We start from the raw sequence: 22238 nt of genomic DNA, 5'->3' as shown, positions 1-22238 counted from the left end.
TCCTCTGGTCTAGCCAGACTGGCAAGGTAGAATTGGGATCATGATAGTGGGAGAGGGGAGGAAGCATTTAGGAACTAGAGGAAAGTTGTATGTTTCATCGTTGCTACATCGCACCCTGACTGGCTAGTCTCCTCCCCGCGACCCTTTCGTAAGGGGATGTCCAATTGGAAGGCAGTAAGTTTTTGAGAATGCTAAATATAAAAAGAATAGGATGATATATCTTGGTAAGATTTCTGGAATAATTCTAAGGCCCTCTGAGACTCTCTGATATTTTCACATAGTGCCTTTATGGAGTTAATAAGCTACTACTACCGTTTTTCTTAATTAAATTATACTAGAAGTAGAATTCTCAAGTGAACAGTTCTGCTTGTATACTTCCTACTTAAGAGCCTCTGGTAGATTGTTCTCTTGTGTCTATGAAAGAACAGAGGGAAACTTGCCCCTTGGTATCCACCATGAAGAGAAGAATGATTTCATTTTCTCAAGGGGTAAACATTTATGCCCATGAGAAGAGAAAAGATGCAAATCTTTTTGAAAATACAAGCCTGGTAATATCATGGGTGCTGGTGGTGGGTCACGGCAAATCTCTGTGCAGGCCAACACCAAGAAGACAGCTGACCTCATTTGAGAACCAGGGCATTAAAAAAACCCCAAAAACAATTCCCCATCTTGAGTAGAGAACTGGAAGCAGAGTGGTAATCTCTGAATATTGTCATTTTCTTGGATGGATAATAAAAATAAGCTTTTAATTTATTGAAAAACCTTTCATTGTGAATTGGGTAAAGAGTTATAGTACATATAATCAGTTTTATATTCAACAATTCATACACATTTTGTCTCATCTCATGCATTGCAATCGCCTCAATGTGGTATCCCTGATCCTATATCCTTCCCCTTTTTCCCGTTTCTATTCCTCCTTATTTTCTATCTCTTCTGCACTCTCCTTGGGTAAATGCTGCCTTTTTATCTTAAATGATTGATTATTCTAAGGTGTACATACCTCACTAGTGTTACTGTTCTTATATACTTGTCTATTATTTGGAGAAAATTGAGCCATAGGGTGAGTTCAGTTCCAGACCTGAAGGGTAACTAAAGGTCATAGTCTTGGGGGTTCCACCAGTCTCTGTCTGACCAGTAAGCCTGGTCTCTTTTATGATTTTGTTTTATTTTACAAATTCCTTCTATTCTCTACAGGACCTTCTATTATGATCCCTTTCAGAGCAGCTGATAGTAACAGCCAGGCACTATCCAGTTCTAGTCTCAGAATCATGGAGCTGATAGTTGGTTCCAAGTTCAATTTTCATCATTCTTTTTTCCCTCTGGACAGGGAGAGACCAATAGTTGCACCTTAGTTGACTGCACACAAGCTTTTACTGCACACAAGCTTTTAAGACTCGTCATTCCTTCCAAAGTAAGATGTAGAACATTGTCTGTGTGAACTATGTTAGGCCAATTGACTTTGGTGTCCCCTGAGACCACGGCCACGAGCCTCCAGATTCAGTGATCCATTCAGCAAAGGTAAATATACATATACAAATTGCCTTTGTCAAACTTATATATTTGTGGGTATATGCCCATTCTTCTTCTCACACCTGTTCACCTGCATGTCCACCCATGCATCTATCCATTGATCAGTTATTGCAGGATTGTGGATATAACAATATCGACCTGTGTTACCTCGTAAGCCTCCCAGTGTCTACCCCTGCCTCTATCATGTTTTTCCATGATATATTCCCTTCCTTGTTACAATTGGAAACCATCAGCTGCTGTGAGGGAGAGTGATGAGGTTTTCCACCCTTGTAAAGTTAGTCTTGGAGACGTTGGACAGTGTAAAATACGACAAACTAATAATAATTTATAAATTATCAAGGGTTCGCGAAGGAGGAGGTGAAGGAAGAGAGGGTAAAAATGAGGATCTGATACCAAGGGCTCAAGTAGAAAGTTAATGTTTTGAGAATGATGATGGCAACAAATGTACAAATGTGGACAGAATGGATGGATGTATGGATTGTGATGAGTTGTACAAGCCCCCAATAAAATGATTTAAAAAAACAACAATGTAAATACATAGCTTTGAAAATAAATAAAATTTATTTTAAAAAAAAAGAAAAATAATGTAAGTCACTTGCAGGGGAAACTTGGTATTTCTAATGTTAGTATCATTAATATAGGCAATGGCATAGAATTTAAAATACTGGTGATAAAAGGAAAATACCTTATATGGTTCTCCTTAATACTGTCCCATTAATCATCAGGTGTTTTCAGTCCTTAGTGCTCAATGTGTCAAATCTGTTCTTCAGAAGTCTTTCATTCAGCTCAGATATACTCAAGGTGGTAATTTGTCTCTTGTGGACTTGGTTTAATTTTCTTCAGCTTCAATTTGAATTTGTATAAGGTCTGTTCTTGACCTTGTTTTAGCTGGTATTGACCTCCATATTTTCCTTTTATGTTGGTGAAAAATGATATTTGCAATGTAGAAATTGTTGGTTTTACAAAATTCTTTTATGAGACATCCAGTATTTTCCAACTACTAATTCTTGTTTTCCAACTTTCTATCACCAGTAATTATCTATGTATCTTGATAGCATATATGATCAACTTCAGATTGCATGAGTTGGCCGTTTTAAAATTTCTTCATCATTGGCTTTAGTGATTGGTGTGGAAAATTGACTTTTATTAACTGGCTTCCCTTGCAGGTATGTAAATATTATCATATACAACATCTTATTTCAGGATTGATCTTAAGATGTCTTTAAAAAAAATCCTTTGATTGGGGGCTCACACAACTATCACAATCCATCCATCCATCATGTCAAGCACATTTGTAAATATGTTGCCATCATCATTTTCAAAGCATTCTCTTTCTACTTGAGCCGTTGGTTTCAGCTCCCCATTTTCCCCCTCCCTTCCTCACAAACCCTTGAAATTTATAAATTATTTTTTCATGTCTTGCACTGTCGGCCATCTCCCTTTATCCCCTTGTCTGTTGTCCATCTCCCTAGGAGAGGGGTTATAGATAGGTCATTGTGATCAGTTCCCTCTTTCCCCCCCCCTACCTTCTCCTTCCCCTCCTGGTATGGCTACTCTTAATATGGGTCCCAAGGAGTTTACCTGTCCTGTATTCCGTTTCCAGTTCTTATTTGTACCCTTGTACATGCTCTGGTCTAGCTGGATTTGTAAGGTAGAATTAGGGTCCTTTTGGATGGTGGATGTGATACCTTTCCTCTTCGCCATTCCTGGCACAGCCAACCATAATTGATTCCAAATGTTACCAGTCCATTTTAGCTCACTAATGTCTAGGATACGGATGTGTATGCATTCTATTTCATCTTTGACAAATTCAAAATCTCCTGGGTTCATATATTCTACGTTCCAATTATGAGTGGATGTTTGCAGCCAACTCTTGAGTCATACATCACCAGCAAATGAAGATCTGGAATGCTTTGCTCTATCCATGACAATAAGGTCAACTCTTAGAAAAGGTAGCTCCTTCCGAACACTATCTTGACTGCCTTCTAACCTGAGTGGTTCATTTTCTGGCACTGCCAATTTCCTGCTAGTCATACTTTCAGTTGCTAGTCCACTTATCAGTTTAACACACTGTGGTGGCCTGCATGTTGCTGTGACGCTGCTAACTATATTACTTGTATATCAAAGACCAGCAGGGTCACCCATGCTGGACAAATTTCACGAAGACTTTCACACTAATTACAGACTGGCAAAAATAGGAAGCAGTGTGATTACGAATGTCCTCAGAAGTAGTAATGAGAATTCTTGGACTTATTTTCAGTATTTTAAAATTCAGTGGAAATAATGCAATTACTCACAGGCTGATAATTTGAATTTAGCTGGTATTACATTACATTGGTGGTATGATGATTATCACACTGATTATATATTTGGATTACTAGAAATGTTATTATACAATGTGGGCAATACTATATTTGGCAAATTATTCAAAATATGGTTAAAAGATAAAGGTTTTTTGATAAAAAATATTGGAAGTAAATTACTTCTCCACTTGTCATCCCTGTGCCTTCAGGGTCAGCAAGTTCTCATGGTAAATATTGGTCTAAATAATGACTAATTCCATAGGATAGTTCATGTGTATGCGTAGTTGCTCTAGAGCAATGGTTCTCAACCTTCCTAATGTTGCAACAGTTCATGTTGTGGTGACCCCCCCCAACCATAACATTCTTTTCGTAGCTGTAATTTTGCTATTGCTATGAATCGGGCGAGCCCTGTGAAAGGGTCATTCCACCCCCAAAGGAGTCGCCACCCACTGGTTGAGAACCGCTGCTCTCGAGCATCCAGGGTCCATTTTCATTAGCGCAACAATAAACAGATCATGGTAGTATAACCTTACTCTTCCTACAAAAGATCTCAGCAGTCACAAACCAACTATACTGTTTTAAAGATTGCTAACCAATCTTAATGCTTAAAAAACATTAAAACCTAAGCCTCAAATATGGCTAGTAAGTTTCTATTATTGACTCAACTGTCTCCCAGAACGATTATGTTGAAAGCCTAATTCTCTGACATCTTGAGTTTGACCTTGTTTGGAAGTCTTTTGAAGTTATCAGTTAACATGAGGCTATACTGAATTAGGGAGGGTACTACTAGTAAGTGGAGAACAGGATGGTCCTGCGACTGTAGAGGTAGTGCCTTACCAACAAACTTCAAAGACTTGGCAGTAGTTCCCACCTTGGAAGACAGGAGCCATGGAAGTTTCTCAGACTCCAGACTCCTCAGAAGCAATGCTCAATATCTGAATTGGACTTCTATAGAAATCTGAGAAAATTTATGTTCTTAGTAAGCCACTCAACCATGTGGTATTTTGCTACAGCAACCCTACAAAAATAAGAGAGCTTTTCATTTTTTCCCTCCCTCTCTCCCCGCTCCCTGAGGAGCTGATGGCAGGGGTGTAAGTGGAGAGCGCATGGTTTGAGGATGAGGGCAGTGAATGTACAAATGTGCTTTACACAACTGAAGCATGTATGGACTGAGATGAGTTGTATGTGCCCCTAATAAAATGATTTAAAAAATAGCTTTCAAAAAAAAGAGCTTTTGTAAACAGTTGGCTTTTCTGATTAACTTGCTCCCACAATTTGAAAAATTAGGGGATTTATCAAGCCTTAAATGTGGCTTTGTGTGGTTTACCATTGCTGTCTATCATCAGAATAATCACTGAACGTTTCCCACCCAAACACAAATGCCAAGGAGCCATTGTCTGAAGATGTTTCCTTAGCGTAACCTCAATGAAGAGTAAACAATACATTTTAGTTTGCTTACCATAAAAGCCAACAACCTCAAGAACTTAAAAAAAAAGCCAGATGGCTTCCGAAGAATTACCCTGAAGCCCCATGTATATATTGAAATTGAAACTCCCATCTGAAAAATACTTTTTTGGTCCACTTTACAAAAGGAGATAATCCTTTCAACAGCCCAAAATCTGTCTGCAGCAGGGTTTCTTGCATTTTTCTCTAATTTGAACTGGGTTGTGAGATAGTCTTAAGCATTCAGTTAAACTCCTAGCCTAGATTTGAACAAATCAGATTTGAATACTTTTTAAATTACAGCTCAATACCAACCACCCGCCAAGACTGTGAGAAACCAAAAGCCATAGCCATTACATCTCTTCCAACTCATAGCAACAAGCCTCCCCCAATGCTATGCTGCCTGAAAACTACTAGATAGAACCTGATACTTAAAAGATGGGCAGTCTTCAGAATGAGGAACACTGCCTTAGGTACCACTATCTTATTTCACAGAAGGTAGTTCAATAAGGTCTCTGAAATTCCACATCAAATCTTGTTTCAAGACAAATAGACAATCCCAATCCAACAGCCCATATTTAACAGTAAAATTTTTAATTTATTTTATATAAAAACAGGAATTGCATTGCTTTTGCTTAAAAAGTTGAGACATTAGATGACATCCTACTAGCATAGAAAATTAAGAGAAACTTTTTACAAAATCTTATTTCCTAATTTTACTTAACGCTGTATGTTTTCACATGGCATGAAGGAAATTTCATGGTAATGGAAAAATTTATAGAATTTTCCCAGCATTTTGAATCCCTTTTGCAGATGTATAAATACACACACCTTCTATATTGTACAAGGCCTTAAAATGGAGATAAATGGAATTTTCCCACAAAGTCCTTATATTTACATGTCCCTGAATCACCTTTTAAATTGGTTTAAATTATACTATGGTTGACATCCTATCAAAATCTGGCAAATCTAGGGTAGTGATAATCTAATTGTTCAGATGCCCTATTTTTCACATGGAGCAACAGAGGATTTGTCACTATGAAAGTAAGCACCAAAGTGACAAAATTCAAGGCTTTATCTGCTTACACCCCCAGACATCTTACCTTTAAGAACCCTAACCTTACAAACGTGGCTGACTTTGTAGTAATAACAGTTTAACCATACTTCTAATTAGGTTGTTAAGATGTGCAGCAGCACTAACAATTCACCATGTATTCAACACACGCAGGTTCAGTATGCCAAACGCAAGCAGATTCTACCCTCAATCCTTCAACACGGTTCCCTTCCAAATTACTTGGGAAGGAGATTATGCTGTTTAGTTACAAGTAGTACCTAGAGTACTCTTCCTTGGCGCTTTTGAATTTAATTCAAATCGGTGAAAATGTAAGGTTTTAAACCATTTTCGAAATCACAACAATTAATCACAACAATCTGTAACCCAAAGGCCCTTGGAGAAAAACCAAGTTCATTTACTCACGCTTCCAACGGAAAGTTCTAGCTGTAAATACACTCATGTCAAGACGACTGATGAGTTTGGGCTTTTTAGCCTTTTAGTTTGGATCCGGAAAAGACTTCCTCAGTGTCAACTTGTCACCTACTCACACATTTAAATCTTCAGAATTCACTATAAACACTGCACCCTCTTGACAGCACACTTAAATTCTGATCGGCTCAAGTTGCATGTTGCAACAAACACAATCATCTGACAGCCAACACTGGTAGTACTGAACCCGGTGTTAAGATCCAATAGCAACATAGGGATAAAACAATGCCAAAGTGCATTTTAACTTGATGGCCCAAGTACATAGGAAGATAGGGTTGCAAGAATTGAGGGAAAAAAGCCCACCAACTTGATCTACTTAGTTAACTGCAAAATATCTAGTCTGCACATGCTATCTGTGTATGAAATATACTGTCATAATGACTGTCATATTATGGAAATGACTTCAACTCCCAACTCTACAGAAAACACTTAAAAGCGGTTTTTATATACCCAGGAAGTACCCCTAAATCCAGAAATGTTCCTGTTGGACACAATTTATTTCAATGTGAAAAGCAAAACAAACCCAGCTACACTTTGACGCACAGTAATGTGTGGCAAGATTAAACACAACATTCTTCCACTGCTCATCCGAGTACTTTACTCAATTCATGCACCTACTGTGGGAAAAAAAAATCTACCACTAACTTTTTTCATAAGAACTTGCCACCACCACAGCATCAATAAACTGTTAAGCTTCCCAAGAAACGTCCCTCTGTAAAACCCAACCTCCTTGACAGCCGTGAGACCAACAAAACCTATTCTGCCACTACTTGAAGTACTTTTGGGACTAGATTTCTTTAGTAGGTAACTGCTCCTCTGCCAAAGTCTTTATGGGCTTACAAGTTACACTTCAAAACTGGAGTTTTGCCGAACAATTTTCAGAAATAACATTGTACAACTAGCTAAAGCTTCTTATAGCAGACCATGGGTCGACTAACAAGGTAGGAAAGCCTTTAGGTCACAGAAAGCTTCTATAAAAATTGGGAAAATTGACTGGTTGGCTATTCATAAAGGACAGTTTCTCTAAGAGGATCAACACCTTCCTATGAAACAAACTGTGCCAAAATTATTGCTTATTTAATATTACATTTTTACAGAGCTATTTAGTACCTGACACAGAGAACAATCACATAAGGAAGCATTTATTTGAGGTTTAACATGAAATCATACAAATAAAAATTGTATAAACACAAATCCACATCGAGTCAAAACACAGATAGCAAAGGACAAAGTAAAAACAAAGAAAACTAATTGGCAGCTATATACAGTTGGACACAATCGTGTCTTGTACACTAAAAAGTCTTTTACAAAATAGTCATCTTAGATCAACAGAAGGCCAATCTTCAACGTTGTCCTGCAAGATGGGTTGCTTTAGCATCTCCTCCTACAAACAAAAACAAAATAGCAATTAGATTTGTGCAACTCTGACAAGCTTTCAAAGGTCCACTTTCATGAATTGTTTTAAGTCCTCACTTTATTGTTTTCTTCAATAATTAAAGATCACATACATATTCATTGACAAACAGTTGGGTAGTTAATAAACTCATCCTGGAAATCCCAAATGATATTTAAGTGTATTCAGAAGTATCTGGGAATTCAATCTTCCCATATTCACAGGTTGAACTGTGCTAGATTAGATTAAGGTTTACTAGAAGTATCTCTAGTAAGCCAAGCAAAATGCTATTACAAGCATGAATTTGTAAAATGTTGATTTTATTGCAATGAAAGGAATGTTTTTTTTGCATATGATCTTTAATTTATTTTCCAGATTTTAAAGTTCTTGTTTTGGTTTGTAGATTTCACTATTAGCTATAAAAAGAAAAAGCAAGCATTAAATCTTAAAGAATGAACACTTAAAATGAGGCTCCACAATTGAAATACAACACTAAACAGAAGACCAAAATGATTAAGCTGTAAAAAGGCATTTATGTACTTTAACTCCTGTAAAAAACCATTTAAGTTAAGACACTTAATCTTCAAAAAGATTAAAAAAAAGAAGCCAAAGTCTGAAGTTTTCCACTTTAATCTTTACGCTGGTACATGAAGTTGGAAGAGACCATACCACAGGACAGCGTTTTCTGGTGTATGCCTTGCGCTCTGCCCGCAACGTGCGACCCCCAGAGATAGACGTGGTCAGGGTGACACACGGCCTGCAATGAAGTTCCCGCTGGCGGGTACAAACAAGGTATAATGTCAGAGTTAGAAGACAACATTCTTGTTTTCCTTAAGTTGTACCCATTTCAGTACTTTACCTGTTAATAGTTCTAAAAAAGTTTAATTATTCCTCTAGATCACCTGGCACACAAAGCAAACAGAAAAACTCTTAAGTTTTTCTGTATTACTAAAGAAGGTAAGATCAGACTTTAAAGTTAAAGATCTATAGACACTTTAAGGCAAAACAGGCTCATAAAGCAATTCAAAAATTAACAATTTAGTAAAAACAGACTACACAATATTTTGTTTTTACTTATTTTTTATTTTGTCTATTGATCTTTAAATTAAATTAGACATTTCTATTGGTTTCTCATACTCTTATACACACCTATTTTCTCCAATGTCCTCCATTAGTATGGCTGGTAATTGTTTTGGTGATTGCCTCCCCCTCGAGATGCCTTGCCGTATGTGCTCTGTTGGCCTATTTTGTAAAGAAAAAATTACATTACAATGGTTTCCCACTGATTCTCATCAGAAACATTAAAAATGGTAATAAAACTTTGCAGAGAAGGGATCCCAAAATTTCCTCCAAAAACCCATTACAATAAAATCCCCAAACAGATTAATGGATGGAAAACCCTTAACCTTGAAAACTATTTTAGAATGGGATACCTTTCTAAAAATTTAAAATTTGTTTATAAAATTAAGGTAAACTTTCTTACCACTGTAGTCTGCATATCCCTGTCCATATCCATAGTTTCCATAGTTATATCCAGTATAATCATATCCGCCATAGCCACTATAGTTTTGATCACCACCATAGGCACTATTGTAATTTCCATATCCTTGATCATAATAGTTATTATACCCTTGGTTCCAGTTTTGGCCCTGACCTGAAACAATGTAAAAATGATTGTTAGTGAACACACCAGACCCTTAATTCTAACACAAGATAACTTGCTCATGTGCCCCACTGCACTGTTTTAAAATCAGGAAGAACATTAATACTATCTGCTTGGGAGAAAAACAAACCCACGAAATGTTTTTTCAGGTATCACGAAAGGGAGTAGAAAATCATACCAATACCATTTCTAAATCTACTGGAGGAATCAGGACCAACAAACCCAAAGATGGGAACATGTAATACACCATGGTGCACCTCAGGACAGAGACAGCATTGTACTCTTGAAATGCAGAGGCAGTTCTACTTTGTACTATGGCATCACAAGTGGCAATCAACTCGGTGGCAGTGCGCCTGGAGTTTTTGGTGACCCCAGGTGAAAGTAGCAAAACCACTGCACAACTTGCCAGCTGAGCATTTCCTCATGTTTGAAGAATTTGATGTTTAAACTGGCTTCACTTCTTGGGGGCAATTCAGTTTACATAATTTTGCAAAACTAACTCTTACCTCGTCCACGACCCCTAGTACCACCTCGACCACCAGCTGCAGCACCTCTTCCTCCTTTCTGCTGCTGTTGCTGCTGCCTGTATACCTCTTTGGGCTGTGCAACTTTGATTTCACACTATAAACAAACATGGGCATTAGCTGTTTGCCTTGAGTCCAAAGAATATTATTCTTCTCATAGCCAACTGAGAAATTATATTCCCATTTAATTTAAAATGGCATTACCTTCCCAGAACCAATTTGGTGGTATCTGCTTTCTAACAGTTTCTTTACTGGCTCTTCATCTGTGTATGTGATAAAGCAAAACCCTCTTCTCTCATTTGTTTTTGTATCCATGGGAAGTTCAATATTTTCAATCTGAAATCAAGACGCATGCTTAAGACGAGCTAATAGTATTAATATGCAAAGTTTTTAAAAGCCACAGGTGTCTCCCAACCATGACACATTAATCAAACCAGATGCTTTAGATTTAGATACACGTTTTTATCCTACAGTGATGTGATGCATGTGTGAAATGCAGAAAATAAGACCATAAATTGATTATAATTTGTATTCAATATTTTGAACCCAATAGATCCCACTAGTTTCTAAATCCTAAGTTAAGCCACACCAAAACACCCCTGTTGTGGCCAAGATAATTTAGACAATGTTTTTTTTTCTGAGCACGAAGGGCAAAAGGTTTTATCATTGGAAGAGACCCTTGATGCACTCTGTTGCCACATAATTTTCTCCTCTGGAGGCCTTAATATTCACTTTAACAACACACCAAACACTAATGATACATATAATAAATATAAACAATCAGACAGCCCACCTCTCCAAAGGCTCCAAAATATTCTTTAATCTGTTCTTCTGAAGTATCTGGGCTCAATCCACCCACAAAAACCTTTTTGGGGGGTTCCTTCCCCTTTAAAGCTTTGGCCCTTTTGGGGTCTATCAATTTGCCATCCAGTTTGTGTTCTTTCAGTTCCAAAACCTAGAAGACAGGATGGATTTATTTTGACAAACACAATAAAAACCTGTAGCTATTTGCAAAAAACAAAAAACTCAGAAAAGCAGTACAATGCAGATCCCGTTCCTACCTTATCAACACTAGCAGCATCTTTAAAAAGCACAAATCCAAATCCTCTTGAGCGGCCAGTGACTGGATCGGTTTTAATTGTGCAGTCAACAACCTCTCCAAATCGAGACAGATATTCAGTCAGATCTTTCTTGCTTGTATCCCAGCTCAAGCCTCCGATAAACATTTTACTAGAAATTTAAAAAAGTGCTTTTTAAAAAAAAGTCAGTGACTCCAACATCCACCAAGACTAACTTCCGACTTCGGTGCGTAATACCTAGAAGCCGATGAGTCAGGACTCTAGCCCGTGTTTATCAACAGTAGTAAGAGCAGTCCACAAAGCCGCCAAAATTGCGATGACTTTACTAAAACCTAGTGCTCAACTCGCTCTTTACATCGTTTTCTGCAAAATCTACTCGGGGCCATCAAAACACGCTCCAAGGTGCTGTCCAGACCCGTTGTCGCGCAAACCTGCTTCCTGAACGCATTTCTCCAACTGCGGACCACCCCCTTCCCCAGCTGTCACTCCAACATGCCACCTAACGGTGTCCACCACCGGCGTTCCGGAAATCTCAAGAATCAGTCGCCTCCTGCTCCCCAAACCAGGACCGTTCTAAGCTGCCGCCGGGCAAACCGCGCCGAGCACTAGCACAATGAAGAGGCGGGCGGCGGCAGCTGCAGCATGTGGCGCAGCAAAGCCGGCCCCTCCCCCTTCGGCCCCACGCGGCGCGTGCGCACTCGGGACACACCGCCACCGCCAACCCCCGCCCTTCCCCCACCCTCGCGGGCTTTGGAGTCACCCCTCCTTGCGCGACTTTCCCCCTTTTCCCAAGCCAGTGGGGCCCGGCGAGCACGCGGGGCATGAACTCGGGGCAAGCATGGGAGGCGCGCGCAGCTCTCAGGGGAGTCGGGGCGCGCGGCGGGCCGGGGCCCGGAGGGAATGGGGGGGGGGGCGAGCGTGTGGTACCCGTCATCCTGCTGATTCTTGCTCGCGTTTATCTTGGAACCCTCTGCGAATTCCTCCATGTTGCTGTACTCATTCATGTCCTCCATGGCGACGGAGCTATCGGCAGCAGGGTGGTGGCGCGCAGACCGAGTCGAGGCGGTAGCGGCGGCGGAGCGTTGTATGGAGCTGGATTTAAAATGGCGGCGGAAGAGATCTGGGCGCCGCCTGCGCCCTCCCTTTATAGCCGCCCCGCCCGCCAATCGGGAGGGCTGCTGGGCGGTGACGTGGCGCTGGGCCCGGCGCGCCCCCTGCCGGGCGGAGCTGGGAACAAGCGAAGGGAGGAGCGGGGCGAGCGGCCGCGGTGTCCGCGACCGCCAATGGGAGAGGCTACGGGAGGCTAAAGTAGCGGGAGCGGAAGGAAACAATGGCGGCGGCACATGGGAAAGTCGGGGCGGGACCTCCATTGCGGCCCTCGCGGGCTTGGGAGCAGAGAAGAATCACAAAAAGCGACGAGGTGGAAAGTCCTTGGGCCCCAAGTCCCGCACAGCGCTGTCCCAGGGTCACAGTCCCTTTTGCCTTGAAGGCCTTTGTCTCTAGCGTCCGATCCAGCCTATTCCTAGCAAAGAGTCGCCAACCCCGCCTTTGTCCTCCCTCAGTCCCCCAGGACGGAGCTGCCGCGGCGGCTGCTCTGGCTTAGCGCCCGTGGCCAAGCTGCTCCGGAGAAAGGCGGAGTGCGCCCGGCGCTCGCGGCTGAGGCGGCGAGCGCGCCCACCCGCCGCGCGCACGCGTGTTTGGTCCTAGAGCTGGCTGGACCCAGCCGAACAGGAAGCGGGTGCCCGGCTACCCCTACGGGCAGCGGCGAGGCGCGGGCGTTTCTTCCGCTGCCGCCGCAGGCGCGCCGGCGAGCCTGCCTAGACGACGGTCTGAACCGAGACCCACGCAGTCAGGAAAACCAGAGCCCACACGGTCGCTTCCGTGCGCCGAAGGAAGGAGGAGGGCGGGAGGGGCTGGTCAGGTTACGGCAAATATGCAAAAGCGGAGGCAGTGGGCGGGGAAGGGGGTTAGGTGCTGTAGAGGGCAAGGGGCACTCACATCCCCGGCGCGCCCCTGGCGGGGCTCCCTTCTGCTCGTGCCCCGGGCCTCTCCCGCTCGCACAACCAGTCCGCCGAGAGCGCGCGCCCGCGCCCCCAGCTCCCGCGTTCCCTTCTTTGTTCCCGCCCACGCCAGGCCCATTTTTGACGGATCTGGTTCGAAGCCCTCTGGCGGCCAATCGGCGTTGGCGCCTTTCCTGACCCCTCCCCCTGGATCCCTGGGAGGGCCGCCCCCTTGCCTTGCCCACGTGGTCTCGGCCTCCTGCCCTTCGCCGCTTCCGAGTCCGGCCACCCGGCGGCTTTCCTTCGTTCCCGGCGCCCGGAGGTGGCCTCTCCCCTGCGCACGACAGGCCGCACGCGTCTGCCGGCTTCCGAGACTTTTGCGGGGCTGTTGGGAGTCCCGTACGTCTGTGGGGCTTGCCGCCGCCATCCTCCACCCGCCCTGCCCGTAGGCCGATTCCCGTGGTCGCATCCGGCTGGGAAATGGTAGTGCTTTCCGTGCCCGCCGAGGTGACTGTGATCCTGTTAGATATCGAAGGTACCACAACCCCGATTGCTTTCGTGAAGGTGAGGGGCGGAAGGGAGCGGGGAAGTTACTTGTGCTTAAAAGCAAATTAAGAAAAAATGTCCCCCCCCCCCCTTTTTTTTTTTTTTTTAAGTATTGCGAACCTTGCAGTTGAGGCAGGAGGCTTAAGGGCGTTGTGGCTTTGCACCCGGCGTGGAATGGGGAGGAAGTAGGCCGTGGGGGTTACGGCGATGCCGCCCCACCTCTCGCCCACTTCCTTTCCTGCTCTATGGTTGAGATGGTGGTGGATGGGAAGGGCGGTGGCGAGAAAGGGCCGAGGGGAACGGGGGAGCTGGAGCGAGTGGGGTGAGGCGAGGCCTGGCTGGTCATCCCCGGCAGGTGCGCGCACCGTCGCCCACCAGGTGAGCGCAAAGTAACCGGGCCCGATCGGGGCGCCCGTGGCCTCAACTTAGCATTTGAGGCTTCTAGCCCCGAAAAATCAAGGGACTTGTGTGTCCAAGTGACTTCCAGAAGCCTTGCTGTCTTTGGAGATCGTGATGGCCCTCTAACCACACCTCCCGTATTCGGGCCAGATTGCATCTTAACTGGACTAGTCTGGTCCACACCGCTGATTGTACTGCGTTATAAAAGAATTCCCTTCTAGTTTCCGTCCACTTTCCTCGTGAAGCATGAAGCTCTTCATCAACTTAATCAAGTTACCCAAACCGTTCTTCCCGTAAAGTCACCGTTAACACTTGTCACAAGTGCACAGCTTTGCATCATAAAATCCAAGCAGACTCCTTTCTCATGTATGTTCTTACTGTACATCTGCCAGAATAAATATAAACGTTAGTGTAATTTTGGTAAGAATATTCCAGGCCAGGCTTTCTCTTTATTTGATTCCCAGAGTTTAACAATTCATTTAGCATAAAAAATGCTAACCAGAGGTGCTTGCATACTGTAATATGGAATAGTCCGAAGATGATTGCCTGTGTTTTCCTAAGTTTTTTTGGGGGTTGGGGGGAACCTATCTTCCAACAAACTGAAGTATCTAGAAATGTTTTCCTTTGTTAAAAGTTACCTGTGAAGAACAGTTTTCTGGATGTAGGTTATAATGTAAAATAAATGTAAACTTTTAGGGCTATAATTTAACATCCACTTATACAACATTTAAGAAAATAATAGTTCAATATCATCTTAGCAAATTAGGCATTAACATTTAAAAAAAAATCAAATTAGGAATTCTCAAGATTACCAATGCTGATCATTTTCCTGTTGAGTATGACAAAATAATTGTCTTCTTGAAGTTTATAGACAAAAAGGATTCCCATTTTTGTGATTTTGTGGGGACTTGATTTTGGTTCTTTTTTTCCCTCCTTTGTCATCCGGAGATCATAGGTAGTGACTGCAGACGTGGGTGACATAAGATAGGTACAATTCTGGGAACCTTTATTTGGGGAATAAGATCCCTAGTGTCAATCTTTGGTTTTCTGGCAGCTGGGCAGTAACAGTACATGACTAAACTAGGAGAATTCATTTCTGATGGCAGTTGTCACAAATCACCAATTTTGTGGCCTAAAGTAAAATGCATTTATTCCTTCATCCAGGGTTGCAGTGTTTCTGGAGGCTCCAAGGAGGACCTCGTTTTCTTACTCTAGAGGCTGCCTGCAACCCTTAGCTTGTAGCCTGTTCCTCCATCTTCAGATCTCTGGCTCCTGCTTGCCTCTCTGGTTTATAAAGACCTTATGATTGCATCAAGTCCATCCAGATAATCCAAGATAATCATTTCTGTATTTCAAGATCCTTAATTACATCTGCAAAGCTTTTTTATTAGTAAGGTAACATGCTATGGTTTTCATGCGTTAGGATATCGGCATTTTGGGGGGCGGTTTATTCTCCCTTTCGCACCTGGTTAACACAAACGTTTCTGACTTGATGCCTTTATAGGTTCTTAAAGGCTTTCTCTTGACACAGTGGGTTAAGTGCTTCAGAACAGAAAGGTCTGCACTTAGAACTCACTAGTTGCTACTTGGGGACAGCCTTGGAAACTCTGGAGCAGTGCTTTGGCCCTAAGATTCTGAATTGACTCATCCACAGTGAGTCAGCTTGGGTTGGATTTGGTTTGGGTTGGTGGGTTACAGGCTGGCTCTTGGCTACCTAGGAGTAGACTTTTAATGGTTACGTATTTATTTTTAAACTTATTACAATTTATGATACTGGATATGATCGACATGTTTTAGAGATTTAACAGGCAGCTTTTAAAAGAGATTGTGCTAGAGTCCCAAGGGTTGTGATGGTGTGGACTAGAGGTTGGTAAAGACATTGTTGAGGGACTTCCCTTACACAATGAGATATTGGGCAACATTTTGAACAAGACTGAATTAGTTAGTTTGTAACTGAGTACTACAAACTGCCTGGTTTAAAACAACAGGAATTTATTCTAAGTTCTTAGGCTGACTTGCCGTTGAGTAGATTGCTGTGGAGGGTTCAGAGGCTGTAAATCAGTATTTTCTAAAGAGGGAGATGCTGTCCCCTGGAGGGTGCTGGAGGTGGGGCTACAAAAGCAGATGCCTACACTTTATCCTGGGTTATGGACTATAGTACAAGTGTTTTAAATTGCTGGGGGTTGCTGAGAAATTTTTTTTGAAAAGGGGGCAGTAGGCCTAATAAGTTTATGCTGTAAATCTTTATAGGAGCAGACAGCCTCATCTTTCTCCTGTGGAATGGTTAGTGGACTTAGAACCACCTCTCTGGTGGTTAGCAACCCCAGGCCTACTGACTGCACAATCAAGGTGATAACCAGGTTGATTCTTTCTGGAGGTAGAGTCTGTCTCATGGCTCTCTATCTAGCTTATGGTACCCATAATCCTTGGTATCCATTGATTTGTAGATGGATCGTACTGTTCTTTTGTGTGATCACAGGGTGTTTCTCCCTGTGTGTCTGTGTCTTTTGTAAGGAAGGATACCCGTTCATATTGGATTAAGCCCCCCCTTATTCCTGTGTGACTGTATGTTAACTAAGTACATCTGCACATGTACTATTTCCAAATAAGGTCCCATTTCTGGTGACACTTACCAGTGACATGGGACTGCTAACCACAAAGTTGGCAGGTCATGATTACAGGGATCTACATATAACCTCCTCCCTGGGGGATGGACAACAGAAAAGTGGGTGCAGGGAGACGTCAGACAGTGAGACATGACAAAATAATTTATAGATTGTCAAGGGTTCATGAGGGAGGTGGGGGGGGCGGGGAGCAGGGAGAGAGGGGAGAAAATGAGGAGCTGACTTAAGTAGAGAGCAAATGTGTTGAAAATGATGAGGGTAACGAATGTACAAATGTGCTTTACACAGTTGATGTATGTATGGATTGTGATAAGAGTTGTATGAGCCCCCAATAAAATGATTTTTAAAAAAAGTTGGCAGTTCAAACCCACTAGCTGATCTTGGGGGAAACATGAGGCTTTCTGTCTTCACAAAGATTTTACAGTTTTAGAAACCCGATTAAGGGCCTCTGTGAGTCGGAATCAACTTGATGGCAGAAGGTTAGGAATTTGGGGGGAAACAAATCCCCCATAACAAAGACAAAGAGGATGAGAGTTCTCAAACAGAACTTTCTGTACTAGCAAATATAAACTAAGCAGGCACATTTTACACCCAACACAAATAGTTAATGTAGTAGGGTACCCTCTTAATTGAGAATCAAATGATTAAAAATATATTTTATTTTTTATAGATTTCTCGGGAATATATTTTACATTAAAGCACTTTTAGAATTAGTTAATCCATTCTTGATTATGTAACAATGATTGTAATGAACTCTTTTATTCCTTTTAGCCTAATAATACATTCTAAAAGGAAATAACTGGGAAATGTTGACATGACATTTTTCTCTTGAAGCTTGCTACATGAAGAGGCATTAAAGCTGTTCATTGAAGTTCTCATCTTTTTTTTTTTTGTGAGTGAGTGAAATGAGTGAGTGAATTAGAGAGTGAGTCAGTGAGTGAGAGAGTGAGAATGAGTGAATGAGTGAATCACTGAATGAGAGTGAGAGAGTGAGAGTGAATGAGTGAGTGAGTGAATGAGTGAGAGTGAGTGAGTGAGTGAGTGAATTAGAGAGTGAGGGAGAGTGAGAGTGAATGAGTGAGAGAGTGAGTGAGTGAGTGAGTGAATGAGTGAGAGAGTGACTCACTCACTCTCTAATTCACTCATTTTCACTCTCTCACTCACTCACTCTCATTCACTCACTCACTCACTCTCGTGAGTGAGAGAGTGACTTAGAGAGTGAGTGAGTGAATGAGAGTGAGTGAGAGAGTGAGAATGAGTGAATTAGAGAGTGAGTGAGTGTGTGAGTGAGTGAGTGAGTGAATGAGAGAGTGAATGAGTGAGTGAGTGAATGAGAGAGTGAATGAGTGAGTGAGTGAATGAGAGTGAGTGAGTGAGTGAGAGTGAGTCGGTGATTGGAGTGAGTGAATTAGAGAGTAAGTGAGTGAGAGTATGAGAAGTTCTCATCTTTTAATTCCGTTTTTCCCATGAACTTTTTGAAGCCCCCTCATACTAGTTTTTTGGGCATTCTAGAAGGAAAGTTTATGTTGTCTGATAGTATCTCCCAACTTTGATTAGAAATACATTTCATGTGTGCCATCATTTTGAGGACTAAGGTGCACCTGACACAAGCCATGGCATTTTCAATCACCTCATATGCATGTGAAAGCTGGACATTGAATAAGAACGACCAGAGAAAAGTTAATGCCTTTGCATTGTGGTGCTGGGACAGAATATTGAAAGTACCGTGGACTGTGAAAAGAACAAACAAGTCTGTCTTGGAAGATTTCTGATCAGGATGGTCAGATCTTGTCTCACATACTTTGGACATGTTGTCAGGAGAAAGCAGTCACTGGAGAAAGGCATTGTGTTTGGTAACGTAGCGGGACAGTGACAAAGACGAAAGCCTTCAAGGAAATGGATTGGCACAATGGGCTCAAGCATAGGAATGATCATAAGGACGGCTGGGGACCTGGCTGTGTTTCTGTGGTGCATAGGGTCGCTGTGAGTCAGAAGGGACTCAGTGGCACCTAACAGCATCACTTTGAATGTTCTCTCACCACTGAGAAGTACGTAATTCCCAACCTTTCCTCGATATGAAACAAGGAGATCACGCACGAGAGAGTGAACCAAGTGCTCTTTATTGTGGCTACCAGTCACCACAATTGAATCATTTTCTTTTCCATTCAGTCTCTAAATTTAGACCTTCTTGTCTGCAAGGTTGGCTAGTAGAGTCTGCCTTATAAGATGGTGGTGAAGAGCAAGCAGGATAATATGTAAAAAGATCTTGAAAATTATAAAGCCTTATATTTATTATGATAGGAAATACACTGTTTGGTGGAAACAAAGCACTTGTGAAGGATCAAAAAATTTAAAAAGGGAACTAACATTTACAGAAAGCCACTGCGCATTCAGCTGCCAAGGTTACTTCTTTCTCTGCCCCATACTTCTCTTGACAAACTATGTTAAGAATGAGACCCAGAAGATTGCTGATCTCTAAGAATTTGTGGAAGCACTGTAATGGCAGGACTGCCTTGCTAAGTGCCGGTTGATGAGTTATCTGACCTTCCCCGCTGCTGAGGGTAGTGTTTCTCAAAGGGAGATAGATCCATGTTGTAGCTTTTCATTTATTTATTTATTTTATTATTTTTTAAAATCGTTTTACTAGGGGCTCACACAACTCCCATCACAATTCACACGCACATCAATTGTGCAAAGCGCTCCTGCACATTCATTGCCCTCATCACTCTCAAACCATGTTGTATCTTTTAAGTTGACTGAGCTTTGTAATGGAAGGAACTTTTGGAGAATCGCTGTGCTGCATCTGAGTGGATCACAAAATGGACATAAAGCAGCTTTGATCTTAATTTTGGGGCTTCAGATTTGGGCTGCTAATCACAAAGTTTTGAACCCAAACCCTCTAGCCCCTCCTTGGGCTGAATTGCTCCTGTAAACATTTTAGTCTTGGAAGCTTCATGAAGAGTCCTGAGTCTGATTCATCTCAGTGGGAGGAGTGGGCTGTTTGTGGTTCCTGTTCCTGACTTTCCATCTCATGTTAGTCACATGATCATTTTTAGCCTAATCAACCCTTCCTGTCTATCTTTGATGTTTATTTGAGTACCCTAACTCTGCTTGGGATTTAAAATCCTTAAGACCCAACTGCTGACTTCAATGATAGTAAGGAAAACAGTTATCAAAATCTGTCAAAATTCTTAGTGGTTTCTTATTGGGTGCTAGATAAGTTTCAGCTTCTAAACCTTAATAAATTGGGTTCTCCACTATCCCACTATTTAAGATGAGTGCACCCTGTCAGCTTGTATAGTTTCCTGCCATTTCCATTCCCAGGCTTGGAAGACATGCCTTTTCCTCGCCAAGCGCAGGTCTTCTTTCTGTACTCATGAACCTAAGAGGGTATTTATAGCACTCCTGTGTGCTATAAGAGCTGTTTCTGTTCTCATGACTTTTCAAGGAGGAATTGCAGAATCTGGATTGGCTGTCAGTGCCGTGGTTGTCACGGTGGCAGGTGCTGCAGAGAACTCCGAGCCTTGCCTTGCGCAGTGGAGGCGTTCAGTACATCCTTGGTGATAGAGATGTACTGCATTCCTGAATGGGTATGGGAGTGCTAGGGATTGCGTTTCAGCCTCTGCTGTTCTTGCTAGTTCAGATTTTCTCATTTCATTTGAATAGCATGCAATCTAACTGGAGGTGTTTCTAGAGAGGTGGAACTTTTTTTTTAATAGACCCATCCAACACTTCAAAAGCTATACATTTTAGAGGAAGAAGTAAGTTGATAATGAAAAAGAAAAAATGATTAAAGAGTATTTTTATTAACAGGCTAAAAACAAAATACATTATTCTATGGGAACCAATATGTATGTGTTAATGTAAGAATAAAGAAAAGTTTCATCCTTTTCAAATATCAATTCATGTTTACTTAAAAAGTATAAACATTACAGAATAGTATAACGTAAGAGAGGGGATGCCCCTATATGCTTTTCAGAGAGAATTATTAAAAGTATGATTAACTTAGTGGTCATTTAGATCTTTGAAATATAGCCAAAGCAACTGAAAAAGAGACACTAATTTTAAAATATAACCCCAACTTACTATTTTTTTATGTCCATAGGTAGGATATTTTACTTGGTCAGAAAAATTTTAAAGGACATCCTAAAATTAACACTGAAAAGTTTTTACTCCTACGGTGTATTATGGTTCTTAGATTTTTCTATCTTGATGAGTTATGAGTTGATCTGCTAACAAGCTCAGCAGTTCAAACCCAACACTTGCTCCATGGGAGAAAGTGGAGGCTTTCTAAAAGAATTACAGCCTCGGCCTGGAGTAGGGAACCAGTGGAGAGGTCTGAGGGGCTGGCCCCAATCCCAACTACGTGGACACCTGCCCCTCCCCTCAGAAGAATTTATTTCAAAGGATGGCACTGAATTTGCAGCTCCGGGAGAGGGACATAATCTGATCAGAGCACACGGGAGCAGATGAAGGGGGAGCAGGAGCGAGTGGAGCACATCATGACCCACCAGGCCTTGAGGACAATGTTCCTGCTTACAGCAGCCAATCCACAGAGAAGACCACATGGCCGGCCCCACTATGAGACACGACATCCCTCACTGACCCATAGCCGTACATGAGACCCATAGCCGTACATGAGACAACACTGGAGACACTGTGTGGGAATTCCCCCTGATCTGATCCCACCACACCAAGGCAAAACACTTAAGGGGTGCAACAGAACATCAAGGGAACAAAGCAAAGAAGTCCCCAGGGAATGCCAGAAATAGACTTTGGGGCCAGGGCTTGGTGCCCCAACAGACTGGACTGGAAAACACTCCTAAAGGCCAACAAACTCCTTGCACTAAATACAAGCTTTTCTTTCTTGTGTTTTGTTTTGCTTTTGGACATTGGTTTGTTGTTGTTGATGTTTTGTTGTATATTGTTGCTTGGTTTTGCGCTGTCTTGTTTTTGGGCATGTTATTATCTCTGCAGGTCTGTCTAAATAAGAAAGGTTGGATGAATAATCTGGAGGAGAAAACAAGGGGGACAACAGTTCTGGAGGGACATGGGAGAGGGGGAGGTAGGGAAAGGTAGTGAAGTTAACAAACCCAAGGACAAGGGAACAACAAGTGATCCAAATCAGTGGTGAGGAGGGTGGAGGAGGCCTGGTAGGGCATGATCAAGGGTAATGTAACCAAGAGGAATT

At 42.2% G+C, this 22238-nt stretch overlaps 2 protein-coding genes across 3 annotated transcripts in view; one reads left to right on the top strand and one right to left on the bottom strand.

The window, feature by feature from the left end:
• Positions 1 to 7945: 7945 nt before the first annotated feature.
• Positions 7946 to 13037, bottom strand: HNRNPDL (heterogeneous nuclear ribonucleoprotein D like). Of its 2 annotated transcripts, XR_006679495.1 has the most exons (9): positions 12406 to 13037; positions 11461 to 11629; positions 11193 to 11354; positions 10604 to 10735; positions 10382 to 10496; positions 9696 to 9866; positions 9362 to 9454; positions 8882 to 8986; positions 7946 to 8203 (listed from the first exon to the last, which is right to left on the bottom strand). XR_006679495.1 is itself a non-coding variant. In XM_004703229.3 (8 exons), exons 1-7 carry the CDS (start codon positions 12846 to 12848, stop codon positions 9384 to 9386), a joined length of 1263 nt encoding a protein of 420 aa, XP_004703286.1. In that variant the 5' UTR covers positions 12849 to 13035; the 3' UTR covers positions 7946 to 8203; positions 9362 to 9383. The 2 variants fall into 2 exon arrangements, 1 of the variants encoding a protein (XP_004703286.1); XM_004703229.3 differs by lacking the exon at positions 8882 to 8986 and having other exon boundaries at positions 12406 to 13035.
• Positions 13038 to 13783: 746 nt separating this feature from the next.
• The window catches only part of ENOPH1 (enolase-phosphatase 1), a 34829-nt gene continuing 26374 nt past the window's right edge, over positions 13784 to 22238 (top strand). Inside the window, exon 1 of the mRNA XM_004703231.2 lies at positions 13784 to 14042. Within this exon, the coding sequence (XP_004703288.1) occupies positions 13959 to 14042 (84 nt within the window). The 5' untranslated portion in view covers positions 13784 to 13958. The remainder of the gene's footprint in view (positions 14043 to 22238) is intronic.

This window comes from Echinops telfairi, unplaced genomic scaffold, assembly GCF_000313985.2.
Source record: "Echinops telfairi isolate 266 unplaced genomic scaffold, ASM31398v2 ScPeMD7_7468;HRSCAF=8506_0, whole genome shotgun sequence".
In the NCBI taxonomy this organism is placed as follows: Eukaryota; Metazoa; Chordata; class Mammalia; order Afrosoricida; family Tenrecidae; genus Echinops; species Echinops telfairi.
This window is presented reverse-complemented; position numbering and strand designations above follow the sequence as displayed.

Coding starts and splice junctions, on each gene's coding strand:
- HNRNPDL (XM_004703229.3), bottom strand. CDS start 12,848: ATGGAGGTCCCGCCCCGACTTTCCCATGTGCCGCCGCCATTGTTTCCT. Junction 9,867..10,381: donor TACTAGGGGTCGTGGACGAG/GTAAGAGTTAGT, acceptor ACATTGTTTCAG/GTCAGGGCCAAAACTGGAAC. Junction 9,455..9,695: donor GGGATATGCAGACTACAGTG/GTAAGAAAGTTT, acceptor TTTACAAAATAG/GCCAACAGAGCACATACGGC.